The sequence below is a fragment of the Babjeviella inositovora genome, assembly GCF_001661335.1.
Source record: "Babjeviella inositovora NRRL Y-12698 unplaced genomic scaffold BABINscaffold_6, whole genome shotgun sequence".
Taxonomy (NCBI): domain Eukaryota; kingdom Fungi; phylum Ascomycota; class Pichiomycetes; order Serinales; genus Babjeviella; species Babjeviella inositovora.
The window spans coordinates 243964-256722 of record NW_017566843.1 but is presented as its reverse complement, the minus strand read 5'-3'; the positions used below and the strand labels follow the sequence as shown (position 1 = coordinate 256722).

The window sequence follows — 12759 nt, the reverse complement described above, 5'->3', positions numbered from 1 at the left end:
TGGGAAATCTGCAGGCAGAGGTAATGCAGGATAGACTTCATCCTAGCTCTGCCCCAATCCAGTCCAATCGATACCCATAGGCCAGCATTAATATATCTATATCTCAATAATTACCAGATTTAACACTTCTCTAACGTTGTATATTCGAAATACCCCTCAGTCTATGCCTTTATATCTCCACGTATTGTACTATTTATTTTCGTATAATACAGTACGGCTGTATATCTGGTACTGTAGTAAATATAAAGTTAAGAATTGAAATATAGATTTTAACTAGTTAAATATTTGGCATTTAAGTATATTACAATTGTATACATATATTATTTAATATATAAAACAATTAGTCTCCATTATCTTGCTCATCAATCTAAACCAAAGTATTGAAATACATTCAGATAGTTTTATAAGTTACCCAATATTAAATATAAACTAATACTATTACGGCTATGAACTCCCAACAAGTCTAGAGGAAAATACTCCAGTAAGTTGCTCGTCCAAAGGTTGGGCAACTCCCCTCAGTCTATCTGGTTTAAAAATGTAAACAAAGGAGCCGCTAGCGCCGCACACTGTAGTAACCCTAGATTAAGTTTTTTTTTTACGTTCCTTCTCCTTTTGGCATAGCGTTTAAGGCTTACGTACAGGACTTTACACAGACCCACATTTATGAGATTGAGGAAGCACCCCTTGAGAAATTGATGGATCTCATTGGTCGCTGTCCAAAGCCGAAACTTGGCGTATCTCGGGTCACAAAATTTTATTTTTCCCGCTGCGTCCCGCCACCGGGTTCGCAGCGTCCCGTTATGAGTTTGCTACGTCGCCTCCTTTTAGCGCCAGCGAGGCTGCTCCAGTTTAGCGGTCGCCGTTCATAGTCAGCAGCATTCGCACTTTTTTTTTCGTTTTTCGTTCTACAACGATCCTTGAACTGCAAACACATATTTTTCGGGACTCGAATCCCTGTATGCTACCAAAGTTGCTACGACAAATAAAAAGGGGTTGGAAAATGTAACACCTACGGGGTAAACCATAGTAACAATAAGAATGTTAATCCATTAAGATAATATACAATTGTTCTTGTTGAAGCATGTCAAACAAAAAGAGAGAAACGAAATAAAAAAAAACCCAAAAACCTTTTCCTGGTACCATAAGTTGTGAAGTTTTTTTTTCGTTGTTTAACCACCGAAACCGTACAAAGTACGACCTTGTCTCTTCAAAGCGTAAACGACATCCAAGGAAGTAACAGTCTTTCTCTTGGCGTGCTCAGTGTAGGTAACGGCATCTCTGATGACGTTTTCCAAGAAGGACTTCAAGACGGATCTGACTTCTTCGTAGATCAAAGCGGAAATACGCTTGACACCACCTCTTCTTGCCAATCTTCTGATAGCTGGCTTGGTAATCCCCTGGATGTTGTCTCTCAAGATCTTTCTGTGACGCTTGGCACCACCCTTACCGAGACCCTTACCACCTTTACCTCTACCGGACATTATGTATGTGTATGTGTTTTGTTGTTGGTTATAATAAAAGAAAGAAAGAAACTGGTGTCTTTATTTCTCGTACTAATATAGTTTGTATGGAGAGAAAGAAATGTCACAACTTAAGAGGGGAAGGCGTGATATATATATTGCTAGGTGGCTGAAGGTGCGAGCGCACAGTGCCGCTAGGGGCACTGGGCCTTCGCGCCTCTCGTTAGTTCGCGCATCGGTAGAAGCCTCTACCGTGTTTACACCAAAACAATAACATGTACTAAAATTTACCGAGACACGCATAGCAATCATGCAGCATAGCGTAGAACCTAGTCTGTCTCGATTATCCTGCGCAGGCTTTGAGGGCTAACAAAATAGACACAAGTCGTGCGATGACCAAAGTGTCCCACCTCCAAACGTAAATAATAACACACAGCGACAAAACAATAACACCAGTGCGAGAAAAAAACACCTATACTACCGCGCACGGAACGAACATGCATCAGAACGCATGACTATTTTCCGATTTTCCACCGGGTTGTTTCTTTTTGTCGCGCCTCATTATTGGCATATTGCCTTCTGCCCAGTCTCTGCGCCCTCGATCCCCAATTTCCCGCACTTCTCTTTGCGCACGTCTCGCCTTCCGCCGGTACCGTATATAAGAACGTCACACCCCCCGCCAGATTGGACAAATAATTTTTTCCTTCTTTCTTTATCTAATCATTACACATTATCGAAAATGGCTAGAACCAAGCAAACAGCTAGAAAGTCTACCGGTGGTAAGGCTCCAAGAAAGCAATTGGCCTCTAAGGCTGCCAGAAAGTCTGCGCCATCGACCGGTGGTGTCAAGAAGCCACACAGATATAAGCCAGGTACCGTTGCCTTGAGAGAAATCAGAAGATTCCAGAAGTCTACTGAGTTGCTCATCAGAAAGTTGCCTTTCCAGAGATTGGTCAGAGAAATCGCCCAGGACTTCAAGACCGACTTGAGATTCCAGTCTTCCGCCATCGGTGCCTTGCAGGAATCCGTTGAAGCCTACTTGGTCTCCTTGTTCGAAGACACTAACTTGTGTGCCATTCACGCCAAGAGAGTTACCATCCAAAAGAAGGACATTCAATTGGCTAGAAGATTGAGAGGTGAAAGATCCTAAGCTGTTGATTACACACGCACAACTGGTGTCTAATCACCTTTCGGGTTTCATATGATGGGTCTTTTTCATGCTAACGGTTTATCTCTTTCTACTTCCTTTACTTCTTTACTGTATATTAGTTATCTCTTATTAAAATATAACATGCCCTGTTAAGTTTGTTGTAGATTTCGAGGTTTTACGTGTGTTGGGATTGGATTCCGGTGTACTATTCAACCAAGGGTGTATATTAATATACGTCGTAGTATAATACACGCTCTATAGCATTTCCTACAAAGTAGGATATTACTGCTCCGAATAAAGATTATGTGTCAGTGCTTGCCAGCTCCAGTAAACCTGAACGCCAGAGCGATTCTTTTTTTCAAAAAGGTGGGAATATTACAGACCCTGTAAATTATTTACGCTCGCCAGAGCCGTCCTAAGGAGTGGACGTCGTATTATTGGATAGAAGAAATCTTGCGTTCGCGAAGGATTATCGTGCAATGTGGATGCGCACTAGTGCCCAGTTTCCAGGAGACACAAATGCTAATTAATTGCGCAGAAATTTTCGAAAGTTTGTTCATGTATGGCAAACCGCATAAAAATCAGAATCTATATTTCGTTTGCCATAGTGTAACGGCTGGCGCAGTTTATTTTCACCGAGAAAACCCCATATTCGATTTCCAGTATCGGAATATTATTTCCTTCAACTTGCTTGCTTTTGTTTAAATGGCAAGGAGGCTAGGAAGTCAGTTTTTGTAGATGTCATCCATTCTGGGACTCTGAGGGAAGGCAGAGTATCGATTAGAAAGCTTCCTGAGACGTGGAAGTTTGGGCTACTGCACAACCCCATAATTATTGAACAAATACGCTTTAATTCAACTGAGAAACCGATAACGGAACTATCCAAACCCTTTACTGCCGGTATCTCTAACTAAGGGTGGAAGTGAGGAATCGACATAAAGCTGGATGCCCCAATTTTATCATGCTAAATGGCCTCGTAGTACTACGTTAGATAGATGGTACGACGTCGCCAACCACCTTCATACAGATTGGACCGTTCTCATCCCCATCTGACTTGTATGAATATCCTATCAGTCACATATTTATGCTATCTACCGTATCTATATAAGTAGCTACTTATAACTGAAAAGTCATAAATGACCTAGATCAAATAACCACAAATCGGACCAAAAAAAGGTAAATTTTACTTCTAAGCTAGTGAGACCAGAGGCATCTTATAATTCATCTCCAAACTGTTCCACCGATAATGTGAATCTTCTCACGGCCTCAACAAGCTCCTCATCATTTTGCACGGAAGCAAATGTCAACCTGACAAAGTTGGTTGATTCGTCAGAAATCAGGCTGAAAGCCATGTTTTTTCCTAAAACAATCGCGACACCGTTAGTAATGGACTTATATCCGAGTTTAGTGGTTAATTTAGGATAATCCGCTCTGGAGTACGTTTCTGGGATGTTCAAAATAACAGAGATAAACATTCCGGCGGCAGGCTCGATGGGGGTCAAGTAGCCCTTTTGGAAAGCTGGGGACGAGTATAAATGGTCCAAAAAGAGCTTCTTTCTGTGGGCATAGGCAGCTCTCACCTTGAGGATCCACTGGAGCCAGCCATCTACACCCCCTAACTTCTGAGCCACACTGTTCACCAAGAACTGGGACGGGCCAGAAGGGGATCTGGTGGTGATAGTGGAGTATTCAGCCATAACCTTACTGAAACGCTTGTGGGCTACAATGAATCCTAATCTCAAGCCCGGCCCGAAAAGCTTTGAGAAGGTTTCAACTCTCAAGACCCTGCCTTCCGTGTCAAGTGTCAAGTAGGACGGGGCGAGCTCCGTCTTCAAGTATTCTTCTATGGTAATTTCGAGCAGCTTTTCTGGGTTGCTGAGAACCTTTTCGTAACTCGGAAGAGAGATGTATCCGTATGGGTCGTCCTCAATAATGGTCAAGTCATGTTGCTGAGCCAAGGTGTAGATCGCCTTTCTGGTCTCCAAGCTCAGGGTGATACCGAGAGGGTTCTGGCCAGTAGGGATGGTGTATAATACCTTTGGCTTAGGATGGTCTGGGTAGTAAGCCGTCCAATTTCCCAATAAATCCGCCAAATATGCGATATCAATCCCCTCACCCTTGTTCTTGACGGTCAACTTGACTGGGATGGGAACACCACCAGTTTCTTTGATATTGGCCAAGAATGGAGTAAAGGTGAATTCTTCCACCAAAATGGTATCTCCTGGATTCAACAACAAATCGGCAGCCTTGGCCAAACCACTGGATGCCCCATTGGTCATCAGAACATCCCACTCGTCGTATGCAGGCTTGTGGCATCTGGTGATCAAGTCGCGGGAAAACCTCAAGATCGGACCCATACCCTCAATCGCAGAGTACTGCAAACCGTCACTAATAGCGATGTCCGTGTCATCCCTCTTAGTTCTTGGAACCGTGGCCACATTGGCAGTGCCAGGTGTGGTGGGAGAAATGCCGCCTGCAGCTGAATGATAGTTGGTCCCGTACGAGCCCTGAAAGGGCTCATCGACCAAGTGAATATCAATGAACTCAATTGGGAAGAAACCGGCATGTGGACAGCCAGGACCGAGCAAAATTGGGTTCGGGTGTCTCACAAGGCCCTCTGGGGCATCGTTGAAACTGAAGTGCGTGAGCGTTCTAGAGCCCGCTCTCTTGGAGATGTGGTGTTCTAAGGCGAACTTTGGGGATTGAGTTTCCTCTGCTTTAGCGAACATGATACGTATGGGTTATTGTGAATCAATAAAGCTTCCTTTAAGGGAGTGAGAGATGAGATGTAGTACCAGGGGGAGATAAGCCTTATATAGGAATATTCCTCCCGCCCCGCAGTTATGAAGGAAGTGCGTTTATCCGGAGATAAATATCACCAGCCGAGGCTCGCTATAATTACCATTGGTCCACAATACACAGTTGCGATAATATTTACCAGTTCAGTAAGGAGGCTACCATTCCGAAGACCATATCCGACCTTCCTTCTCCTCTTGGATGGTTGCCTAAAGATCTTGCGTGGTCATCGCGATACCCTTGCGTGCGTCGAGCCACATATTAGGTTTGAGGTTGATTAGTAATAGAAATCCACAGTTGGGGCGACACTGGTTCTTCGCAAATCCAAATTGCACAGGTTTCCATCCGCTAAAGGTCCAAGTAAGTTGGGTTGAACCGTCCATGAAGGTTGACAGTTAATGAAACGCATATTTGAGGAAAAACACTTCGGAAGTGATCTTTCATATCACCGTGGGTTTTTATGCACGTTAATCAGTTTTATCAATCCTCCGATATAGTGTAACGGCTAGCACGGTTCGCTTTCACCGAGCAAACCCGGGTTCGACTCCCGGTATCGGAGTATCGCTTTTTTTTTTAACGAAGGCCAAGAGACGTATCATCTTGTCACAGTGATACAGTGGATTGGTTCAAAAGGATACGTGATAATTCAAGATGGACAAACTTTTTATATTTCAGGGTAAACACACCCACAACAGGTTTTGACTGCCTTTCACCAAAAATGCAGTATATCTAAATATTAATTTACGGTTACGGAAATGGAGCTGTAACCATCGAGTGTTCAGGTATGACTGGTAAATTCCACCTGTAGGACACTGCTGATTCCTTCTGACACGGGCTTACAAAAAAACCAAAGTTGTAACTAGTGCTACCGTTGGCTCGTCCTCGCTGTGCTCGTTACAACTTCGTCACCCTTCTCAGCTGCACAAAATCCACCATGCTAATCACCTCGCTCTTGAACTCGTAATCCCCGTACGTAAAGAAAAGCTTTTGGTTCATCGAGTAGTTCCCATCATAATAATATATGAAGTCAATCAAGTTCATGAACCGCATAAAGTAATCCTCCTTGATGATCCGCAACGCCTCCACCGTACCCTTTTTCTCCTTCTTTTTGTACATCTCCGTTGTTCTGGTATCGTTGAGTAACCAGATGACGTTCACCAAGTTCATCTTGTTAATCGATTCGTGATATTTAATATCATAATGTGGCTTCCCCAACTGGATCTGCTTCAATAACTGTTTTACGGAGATGCCCTCGTTCTGATCCCTGATCAAAATCGAGTGGAGGTTGTGGAGACAGAGCTGGAGCGTCTCCAAAAACGGCTTTACAAAAAGTGACAACCGCATCAACGCGGGCTTATTGGTAACCTCGTAAATTGCTTGGTTTTGGGCCAAATCTTCGTCTGTCTTCACGATAAATCCACTTTTCAAGAACCTGTCCAAAAAAACATCAATTTTCAGCACGTACAAGAACTCCATGCGGAAGGTGCTGCGTAAGAAATGGTACACGCGGGTGATTTTGCGCTTAGTGAGAATCTTGTTGTAGTTGTAGCTGAAACGGCTGAGGAGGAGGATTACCAAGGCTAAGATACTTTCTTCGATGTACAAGTGGAGCATGAGGTTCTTGTAGTACATCATTTCAATGGAGCTCTCGATTCGCAATTCGTGTTTCTCTACGACCCTGAGATGTCCCCCCGACGGCTTCACCACCTTGATGCTCTTGCCCAAAAACTTGCCCACGTTTACCTCTATCAACTTTGCCAACTCCCCGCGCAGGTGGTTACGCGTGATATCCAGCAAATACTTGTACAGCGTGTCGTGTGAGACAAGATGCTCCACCAACCATTTCATCTCATCCACCACGTCGTACGTGCTCACAAGCGTGATTTTGTTCTTGTACTTCACCTGGCCCGACGTATTCTTGTACCTCGCTTCATCCACGGTGTGATCAAGCTTATCGTACGCGTTGTAGTAGTGGACATAGAGCGCAGTCGTGACAAGCGCGATATCGGGGATGTACGCGGAACGATTGACCGCATGGAGCGTTTTGAAGCCCAAGCTGATGATGTTTTCGCTCGCACTGAGCGCCTGTTGCTTTGGCAGCGCGAGAAAGTCGTGGAGCTTGAATGATTTGCCCAAGTTCACAAAGATCCTGCCCTTTCCCTGGGCAACCTCGTTGCTCCAAGATGGCAAGATGTTGCTCACCCCCGCGTTGATGATGCGCAAAAACGACTCGGACTTTTTGTCGTTACCCATCAACTCGTTCATGTAGCCATCGCTTTCATACAACTCCTCGTACTGGATCGCAACCGGCTGCATCAACACGTCCAACGCACCGCCGCGCGCGCGGTCCTGCGCCACGATACTCACGATGTTCTTCATGATCCCGAACTTTGGCAACAAAAGCTTCCCATTGCGCGATCTGGTTCCCTCAATAAACACCTCAAAGTTCACCTTCTTGCGCAACAAATACTCGGTGAAGTGGTGCAAATTTTCGCCCGTGTAGAAGTCACCCGCGAACGTGCGCTTGATGAAGATCGCGCCCATGTTCTGCAAAAGCTTTCCAAACACCGCCACGTTCAAGTTGTCGCCCGCGATGACTGCGGGGAGCGAGAGCTGAAACTGAATGCAGAGCAAGTGAATGATCATGTAGTCCACATGCGATTTGTGGCTCGGACAGAAGATGACCGACATTGGGTCCGCGTAGAGCTTAGCATGGAGCACAAGAAACTCATGTTTGTTGCACCAGATGCCTTGGGGGAAGATCTTGGTGAAGATCTTCATAACCGTAAAGTAGCTGACACGCAAGAGCGGCAAGCTTTCAAATTTGGGGAAGTTTGTCTGGTTGTGCGTAGCGTAATACTCCGCCATGAACGTCTTCACCTGCTCGTAGCGTGCTGCGCGTGATGCCGCGTCGTCTTTGACGAGCCCATTCGCGACCTCTTGCGCCACGACTTGCGCTACGATGGCTGCCAACTTCTCGTCGTGCGCGAGCTTCTCGCGCATGTGGCTCAACATGTCCTTGTGGAACGGCGCCTCTTTGTTGTACAACTGCACCGGCTTGTTCGGGTGGCGGAACTCATTGTAGGTGTATACCTCCGAGTATTTACAGCTGGAAATGGTCTCAAGGAACGTCCCGAGGATCGAGAACTCACTCGCATGTGCATTCAAGTTCTCTGGCGCCGGGAATGGAAACTCCAAGGGAATCGTCGGCTGCCCGAACGGGTTTTCCAAGATGTTGAAGTCAAATTGGGAGTCCATATTAGATCAATAATGGCAATAGAGTTAAATGACAATGGAGTAAAATGGAATAGCAATAAGAATTGCGACGAGGGGCAGGTGAAATAGGACTAACTGCGAGTGTAGTGAGCCCGGGAGAATCCAGGAGAGGATCGAAATATATACCCCCTGGCAGAAAATTCTCAGGAGGTGGCCTAAAATCCCTAGGCGAGTGGTGTGGGGAACATACGGTGCGGCACTTCTACGGACGCACGATCCCTTATGGTGTAGATCTGTCTCGTGAGTGCAGAAAGTGTTGGGACGCAGCTGAGGATGGCCCTGGGCCAGAGTCGAAGGTCGGCAGAATTTCATACCAGGGGGTCGGGATTAGCGGCTGGACAAGATATAATGTATTATATCTCATGTTAGACAATGAGCTTTGATATTGATCAAATCGTATCGTCTATTAATCTAGTCAAAAAAAACAAAAAAAACTATGGTATATATAGTGGGCAATAGTGATACTGTTAGCTAGCTAAAAGAGAATACATTTCATCGGTAAGATATGCACAATAGGAGGAGTCTATGTATTGAGGGATGCATTGTCATGGTTGTCGATATATCCTTGAATTTGCTTGAGGAGGATATGGTACCGAAATGTCCGGTGATCGGCAGTTGTATAGATTATGATCTGATTAGAGGTAAGGAGATCGGCTGATGATATCTGTCTGGTGAAATGGCACCTTCAATACAAAGCTCCTGGTTGCCCTCATGCTGACCATGGATTTACGCGGTGGTATAGGTTCCCGTGCCCCATGAGAGAAACAAAAACCACAGGGTATACTGAGAGCAGTTTACCAAAAGTACCGGTGGAAACATTTCTGAGGAGATTTTATTGCACTGAATAACCTGAAGCCACTGGCCTCAGATGTTCTATAGAACGACGGAGGAGTGTCTGCCTGATACTCAGAGTTACTGTAGAGTACGTACGAACGTATATCTGAGACTGAAACTTGGGAAGAGGGAGAACGGTTCTTGGTACAACCAATTAAATATTCAATTTTATAATAAAGAGTCAGGCAGCCGCTGTGGATTTCCACCCGATATTTCTTCAGATGAGCGCTACACCCGTGATTAAATGGAGATTGAAGCTTCAATAGTGAGTGAAGCTGCGCCACAGAAATGTAAGGCTAGATTAGTGGAGGTGGAGGCGGTGCAAGACGTACCCAAAGAGACACGTACTCAGATCGCGAGCAGGGTATAGTTCGCGGACACACATCAACTGGAAAACTCGGGCCTCCAGACGACACCGCGACTGCCAGGTCATTCATCTTTACACCGTACAAAAACATAAGCACTTTTACTCTACCTAACAGTGATCTACCAATACCCAAAAAGCAATACACAATGGTATGTATTCGGTCAAGACCCCACGTTAGCGGTCTTTCTGCCGTGTGTCTTAGCTCGCACTAACATGATAGGCCCAACAAACTCCAAAGCAAAGAGCCGCCAACGTCAAGTTCGCCAAGAAGATCGAAAAGAACATGGGCAAGCCGAAACAAGTGAAGGCCCAGGAGTTCCCTCTTTCTAAGACCTGGATCGCCATCTTGGCGTTCTTGATTGCAGGCGGTGCCGTCTTGGAAATCTTGCGCCTTTTCTTCTAGATGGTGCAAAGTGAAAGTCCCTAATCCAGATTAACCATCAACACGCCGGCACTAGAGGCATTTTGCCAGGCCTTGGTCCTCCAAACCCAGTCTATTGCATCTACCGTTACATCGATGTATTTGCACAGTTTTCCTCATCGTGTTAACGGCCTGTCTCTATTGTTGCCAACGATTACCTGATATCGCTTTTATTCACTCCCCTTATTTTGCTATATTTTGTATAGAAACCTGTACCATTATCTCTGAACTCTCTCACCTGTATCGGGGTTGTAGAAACAGAAGTAGCCGCGGAGAAACAAACAGCCGGCTGCATTTATTCAATATAGAAAGGCTCTAGACTAGGATAGTTTCTGAAATATAAACCGAACGGCCCTTACATTTCCGTCATTTACCTCTAAGACTCATTTAGTGGGGAACGGGTATATATTCGCGGAAACCGCGTAATTTCAAGACAATTATTTCGCGTAAATTCAGAAATTACAGGAGCTCACGACACCTTCCGTAGCTCCAGTATTACCATTCATGGTATCCATTTCGATCTTAGTTCGGGGGCTGAATTTCATGGTACTTAGCGACATGCTAGACTGGCCTTTATGCGGCCTCTCTCAATTGTCTTGCGTTAAGTGGAATCATGAATTCCAGCATTACCCCACTTTCTACAGCTTCTAATAGTACATTAATGATATGAGCATAAACAGGGTCATGAGAGTAAATGGAAAATAATGCGCGGACATGCGATTTTTTTTTAGCGATTTTCGTCGCTGGAGCCTGGAACCGAGGACACAGGCGATGGGGTGGACGAATTCGAGATATCCCGCAACCAATGTTCCTCCTCTTCATTGAAGCCAGCTTCGAATTCAACATCACGGAAGTTTTCAAAGCCGGGGGAGGACATGTTGCTGCTGTGGGCCAACATGGGGCGCTTTTCGGAGGCGTCTTGGTTGAAGTCGAGTGTGTCCAAGCGGATAGGCAAATTGGAGTCTTTACGGCCGCGCTTCTTCTGGGGTAAATTCGACCTGGTTCGCCTGGCGATGGGACGCGGCTCCTCGTCTTCGACCAGGCTGAGGCGGTAGTAGCCACAGGAGACAATCTGGGCAACTTTGCGCATGGTACGGCGGAAGTGGCTGGAAATTACCCAGCAATAGAACAAGTACTCGAGGTAGAAGACCACAAAGGCGACGCAGAACCCAACAAATACCGTCAATGCGATGTGGCGTGACAAAGACTTGATGAACTTGGCGTCGTCCAAGTGCCAGGAAGAGCCCGGGGCAATGAGGAAGAAGGAAAACAGATTGCCCTTGTAGTCAGCTGGCTGTAAGATGCGCACGACGCCTTCTGCGGGGACGCCCCAGCGCTTGTATTGCTTCCACATAACCGAGAGGAAGAGCGGGCCGGTGGAGTACATGATGGTGATGTAAGGCACCAACCAGTTCTTCTGGTATGGCCCGAGATTTTCGATAACCTTCAAGAAGAAGGGGTGCTTCGGCATGGAGCCCATGACATCATTGGATATCCCAGTCGGAATCGTCTTGCGCACAAACGCGGGAACGGTGAGCAACGGATCCAACTTGCGGTTGCAGCCATCGTCTAAGTCGATGTAGACCCCACCGTAGTGTGAGAGGACAAAGTAGCGGATCGCGTCCGCGCGTTCGATTGGGTACGGGTATGCATCCCACGTGGGAAGGAACCACGGGTATTCTTTGGCAATAAAGTCGCGCGCCAGCTCGTCTGTCCACAAGATGTACTGGTAATCGGGATGGAGGTCTTTACACGCCTGCTGGCCCGCCTTCCATATCTCGGGAATTTCTGCTGTTTTGTATGTCTGGTGGATGATGCGCGGAATGAGTTCGGGCTTATTTGTACCGGCAGGCGGGTTGATATCTGCGTCGAGGAGCGCGTCCACAAACGAGTCGTCGTGGAGGAGAGTGATGAGGTCAAATGTGCAGTATACGAGGAAGAGTACGACAGCGACATGGAAGCCGATGATATAATGAACTTCTTTTCTCATGGGAAGGCCAGTGAGGTCTATGCAAAAGGAAGTGAAATGGATAGGGCGAGGTTCCGTGAGCGTTTTTGGGTCCAGTGACTCGTATTGTGCCGAAGAAATAGGACACTATACAGAGAGTTTATCTGCGGTGATATGGTAATTGCAAGATTAGTGAGCTGAAATTGGCAATGGTCAGGTATTGCTGAGTCTGTTGAATGTCTGGGGATTGGAATAGCAACAAAAAATTTGGCTAGTGTGGTTCTGAAGTATAGCGCGAACGAGGCATTGCTAGTTTTTAGTGTAATAAATTTCTCCCTACATTCTATCTTTGTTGTGAGTTTTTCCTTGATTTCTCCCACGATTTTCGCTGAACACGCGCGTGGTGGCTCCCATTTTGTGGGAGGATTTCTTTTTTTCGCGCGCGGTGAGTAGGCCGGTGGAAAAAAGGAAAGAATTAGCCTCAATCTGGATATGCCTGCGCCATGA

At 46.0% G+C, this 12759-nt stretch overlaps 6 protein-coding genes and 1 non-coding gene across 7 annotated transcripts; 3 read left to right on the top strand and 4 right to left on the bottom strand.

Moving 5' to 3' along the window:
* Nucleotides 1-1169: 1169 nt before the first annotated feature.
* BABINDRAFT_7990 (histone H4) lies at nt 1170-1481 on the bottom strand (the record flags this gene model as incomplete). The annotated part of the gene is made up of 1 exon (XM_019132716.1): nt 1170-1481. The coding sequence occupies one exon, from the start codon at nt 1479-1481 to the stop codon at nt 1170-1172; it is 312 nt and encodes a 103-aa protein (XP_018985114.1).
* Nucleotides 1482-2199: 718 nt separating this feature from the next.
* Nucleotides 2200-2610, top strand: BABINDRAFT_36119 (histone H3; the record flags this gene model as incomplete). The annotated part of the gene is made up of 1 exon (XM_019131755.1): nt 2200-2610. The coding sequence occupies one exon, from the start codon at nt 2200-2202 to the stop codon at nt 2608-2610; it is 411 nt and encodes a 136-aa protein (XP_018985113.1).
* A 1214-nt stretch (nt 2611-3824) lies between these two features.
* ARO9 (aromatic-amino-acid:2-oxoglutarate transaminase) lies at nt 3825-5339 on the bottom strand (the record flags this gene model as incomplete). The annotated part of the gene is made up of 1 exon (XM_019131787.1): nt 3825-5339. The coding sequence occupies one exon, from the start codon at nt 5337-5339 to the stop codon at nt 3825-3827; it is 1515 nt and encodes a 504-aa protein (XP_018985112.1).
* A 554-nt stretch (nt 5340-5893) lies between these two features.
* Nucleotides 5894-5965, top strand: BABINDRAFT_t205. The gene has a single exon. It is a non-coding gene; the product is annotated as a tRNA-Glu (tRNA).
* Nucleotides 5966-6300: 335 nt separating this feature from the next.
* BABINDRAFT_166890 (uncharacterized protein) lies at nt 6301-8664 on the bottom strand (the record flags this gene model as incomplete). The annotated part of the gene is made up of 1 exon (XM_019130471.1): nt 6301-8664. The coding sequence occupies one exon, from the start codon at nt 8662-8664 to the stop codon at nt 6301-6303; it is 2364 nt and encodes a 787-aa protein (XP_018985111.1).
* A 1365-nt stretch (nt 8665-10029) lies between these two features.
* BABINDRAFT_7986 (uncharacterized protein) lies at nt 10030-10286 on the top strand (the record flags this gene model as incomplete). The annotated part of the gene is made up of 2 exons (XM_019132715.1): nt 10030-10056; nt 10104-10286. The coding sequence occupies 2 exons, from the start codon at nt 10030-10032 to the stop codon at nt 10284-10286; spliced, it is 210 nt and encodes a 69-aa protein (XP_018985110.1).
* Nucleotides 10287-11031: 745 nt separating this feature from the next.
* Nucleotides 11032-12294, bottom strand: MIT1 (mannosylinositol phosphorylceramide synthase catalytic subunit; the record flags this gene model as incomplete). The annotated part of the gene is made up of 1 exon (XM_019131771.1): nt 11032-12294. The coding sequence occupies one exon, from the start codon at nt 12292-12294 to the stop codon at nt 11032-11034; it is 1263 nt and encodes a 420-aa protein (XP_018985109.1).
* Between the last annotated feature and the right edge of the window lie 465 nt (nt 12295-12759).